The sequence below is a fragment of the Zingiber officinale genome, chromosome 4B (genome assembly GCF_018446385.1).
Source record: "Zingiber officinale cultivar Zhangliang chromosome 4B, Zo_v1.1, whole genome shotgun sequence".
NCBI lineage: Eukaryota > Viridiplantae > Streptophyta > Magnoliopsida > Zingiberales > Zingiberaceae > Zingiber > Zingiber officinale.
In genome coordinates this window covers 110,810,738-110,814,777 of record NC_055993.1, presented here as the reverse complement: position 1 = coordinate 110,814,777, position 4,040 = coordinate 110,810,738, and the positions used below count along the sequence as shown (strand labels likewise).

Sequence of the window (4,040 nt, the reverse complement as noted above, 5' to 3'; positions counted from 1 at the left end):
AGGAATGTGAATTGCTATTGTTATGGGGTAGCATGTGTCCACTTGTGGTGATAGTACAGGTTGGGTGTCGTGCAGTGAGCTCTAGAGAGAATCTTTCCAAATATGACTGATAATGCATTGAATGAGGCCCTTGGCCATATGACCATAGATGATCATGGTATGAATGAAATGTGCTCAAAAGATGATTACTATATGTGCGACATAAAATCCCCTATTAAAACTTATTAAAACTAAGTGAAGGTTTTTTTCCCGTCTATAATGTGTTATCTTTATTAGGCAATTAAGTTTATGTTTCATGTTATTTTAATGCTGTGCTACACTCCCTCTGATGCCATTTTAAGTTTTGGTTATATAATACTCTTAAGGCTGTGTTACACTTATGATGTCATTCATGCTTTGGTTCCGTATTACCCATATTGCTGTGTTAGTATTCCTGGTGTTGCAATTCAAACTTTTGTTTCATGTTATTCTTTATGCTGCGTTTACTTCCTCAATGTACAGTCAAGATTTCATCCATGGTAACCTTATGTTGTGATATTATTTCCTAACTGTGCAAATAAGTCTAAGTTCCATGCTATTTTTTATACTGTACCAACTTTATAATATACAAAAGGGGTTTATGTTCTATGCTACCTTGCTACCACTTTTGCTTCATGATGAATGTCATATACATTGTAGTGGATTGTTATTGCTGATCAGTTTTTGGATTCACAACGCATATGATGTAGGTGAGGATGACACCTTCAAGGATATGATAGAGGACATGGGGATGGAGTAGTTAAGGATGTGGGATGAATGACACATTTTTGTTTGTGATAGATATGTGGTTAAGAGTAGGAGACTAACTGTTTACTCATGTTGATTCGGGTTTATGAAACTTTTCATTCGAAGATATATATGTCGAGTTTTGATGTTCATATGCCATGGAATTTTCCCTTATGTGTGATAGAAATGTAGAGTTATGGATAGTTAGTCATGGGGTTTTTCATGTCCTATCAACTTTTGACCCTCTTAGATTTTTCATTAGATTTTTGATCACCAAGTGCAGTCTACCTTTATCCATTTGAATTTTCCTCTTGTCTAACTACAGTTAAGGCTTTCCTCTTGCCAACTGCAGTCTTCATTGATCCACTTGAACTTTCCTTTTTCCAATAACAAATAGGATTTTCCTTTGTCAATGTGCAATCCTTCTTGACCCACTTAGACTTTCCTTTGCCTAACCACAGTTAGGATTTTCTTTTCCCAACGTACAATCTTCCTTGACTCACTTGGACTATCCTTTGTCTAATCATAGTTAGGACTTTTCTTTGACAACATGTGATTCTCCTTGATCCACTTAGACTTTCCTTTGCTTAACCAAAATTACCTTACACACACACATACACACACACAAATTGTCTCCCTTTCAATCAGTCCTTTAGTCAAATTATTGCGGTTAGCTATAAGTTCTTTCTTTATAATGATGATTTACCTCCTTTCATATAATTTAGGGATGAACTATAAGGGGCACTTGAAATGAGCATAATTATCTTTTTTTTTATTATAATTAGTCAAATTATTACTTTTACTTTTCAAAATAAAAAATAATAAAAACCTCCGCAATTAACAAACTAAAAGAAGCAAATAAGTTGGAGACATATATTAGATTTAGTAAGCGCCCCCATCTTCGATTCCATGATGAGATGATGGAAGTTAAATCATGTATGGAGGACCTTTAGGTGGGAAGAATATTTTTTTTATTATTACATACGAGTGTATCACTTGAATACAAGCTCAGCTATGAAATATCTTGGTAATATTGAGAAAAAAAATGATAATATTAGTTAGTCTTATTGACTATCCCTGGATGATCGGTCCGGTGCCATAAAATTTTTTCACCGATCACTAGAGTAAATCAAGAAGTACATACTATGGACAGTCCAGAAGCTCAACATTCTTTAGTTACATGTCAAATTTGGAAAAAAAATTTCTATAAATATATCATACTTGAAGATCAAATCATAAATACCTGCAAGACTGCAAAATATCTTATCATCATGGCACCATAGAGAAAGTGGCAAAAGGCGATATCGCTCGCCCCCAGCGCCCCCGCCGTACCACGCCTAAGATCTTCACGAGGGAGGTAAATCACGGTAGCTGGAGAAATTAGTGCGCAGTGGGAAGAGGTGCACAGGGACCAGGGAATTACGCCCTGACTACCCCGCAGTTCGAACCCACGCTCTCAAGTGGCAAGCTTCTACGCACTAACTGCTCCAGATAACCCCGTGGGCCATCATGGCACCATAGAGAAAGAAATATATATATGGGGAGAGAGAGAGCAGAAGCCCTCTCCCCCTATCAATCAAAGCCCATGGTTTCTCGCCCTCTCTTCTATACCTTCTCCTTCCTCTCCTTTTCCTGTCTCTGCAGCTGCAAACAACTCCAGGAAATGGCCAGCCAGTTCAATCTCGAATCAGTGAGAGAGTTCTTGACTAGGGAGGAAGACAGCATCGTGTTCAGCCTCATCGAGAGGGCCAAATACCCCTCAAACCTTCCGGCTTATGATCCTTCTTACTCGACCGGAGGAGCCCTCCGTAACTATTCCCTGCTCGACCTCTTCGCCAGGGAAACAGAGGCAGTGCAGGCCAGGGTAAGGCGTTGACTTCCACTGCAATTGAATTTGTTCCTAAATTGTGTACGCAATTTGTCTCTATATATTTTCCTTCAACGTACTGTAGGCTGGAAGATATCGAAACCCAGAGGAGATTCCCTTCTTCCCAAAGGTTCTGGTCCTGCCATTAGTCCCTGCAGTGCACTCACAGGTGTTGCACCCTGCTTCTGCATCTGTGAATGCTAGCAACGCCATCTGGAAGATGTATTTTAATCGACTTCCACAATTCACTGCAAAAGGAGATGATGGCAGATACGCACTAACAGCAGCTGCAGATCTCGTGTGCCTGCAGGTAAACACAATCTCTAATGAATACTTTCTTTGATTTAGTTTAACATATGTGTGTTCTAAATTAAATGAAGGCACTTTCAAGAAGGATCAACTATGGACGATTTGTGGCAGAAGCCAAGTTCAGAGATGCCCCTAAAGACTACACTAGCGCTATCAGAGCTGAAGTAGATCTCAGCGACTCTCCATTTTTCTCCTTTCCCTCTTACTTTTTGATGTTTTTGCAGGATAGGGATGCTTTGATGAGATTGCTTACATCCGCGGCTCAAGAAGAAACAGTGAAGAGCAGAGTGAAGAAGAAGGCCAAAGTGTTTGGGCAAGATGTGACTGTAAATAACATTAGCAAAAACGAGAGCAGTCGTCCCAAATACAAAGTTGACCCTGATGTAGTCGTTCATCTTTATGGGGATTGGGTCATCCCTTTGACCAAGCTTGTGGAAGTGGAGTACCTTCTCCATCGCCTTGATTGATGATGATTTGGTGATGCAATGGTGCAATAAGTCTGATCTCATTCTTTGGGCTAGCTTATTTCCATATAACAGTTCCTTTAATAAATAATAACCAAGATGAAACATTTAGCTGCTCTTGTATGTTAAGTATCTTAGTGAGGAGAAAAAAAAATTTGGGCAGTGTATTGATTCTGATAGAGCTAAAACTATCTGTTTCCTGATTAAATAGTAAAAAGACATGACATTCAAACTCATCTCCAAGTGGTCATCGACCATTTCCAAACATAACTGAACGGAAACAAAACCAACCTAAAGTAATCGTCTCAAAACTATGAAACAGGAGCTCAAAAGAATGTGGATCATGAGTATAGAAATGCAAAGTGAAGCGCAAAATGTGGATGATATACGAGAAGAGGGGGAAAAAAATTAAAATTCCATTTAGTTCATATAATCTTTAGATTTTATTTTATCAAGTATCACAAAGTAATTCATCGTATTTACTCTTGTCTTTGAAGTGTAACTTAAAATCTCAAACAATCTCTTATAATACTCTTTTAAAGATCTTTAATGTTTTTTTAAATTAATTATTTTATTTTGTTTGAAAAATAACACAACAAAAGAACACCAAATAGCGACGGCATATTTTGGTCTCA

General features: G+C 38.1%; 1 protein-coding gene across 2 annotated transcripts; it reads left to right on the top strand.

Annotated features, from left to right (window-relative positions):
• The first annotated feature begins 2,311 nt into the window (after positions 1-2,311).
• On the top strand, positions 2,312-3,579 carry LOC121977840 (chorismate mutase 2, cytosolic-like). Of its 2 annotated transcripts, XM_042530262.1 has the most exons (4): positions 2,313-2,629; positions 2,718-2,942; positions 3,013-3,105; positions 3,166-3,579. In XM_042530262.1, the coding sequence occupies exons 1-4, from the start codon at positions 2,351-2,353 to the stop codon at positions 3,406-3,408; spliced, it is 840 nt and encodes a 279-aa protein (XP_042386196.1). In that variant the 5' UTR covers positions 2,313-2,350; the 3' UTR covers positions 3,409-3,579. The 2 variants fall into 2 exon arrangements, with proteins under 2 accessions (XP_042386195.1, XP_042386196.1); XM_042530261.1 differs by having other exon boundaries at positions 2,312-2,629; positions 3,013-3,579.
• The last annotated feature ends 461 nt before the right edge of the window (positions 3,580-4,040 follow it).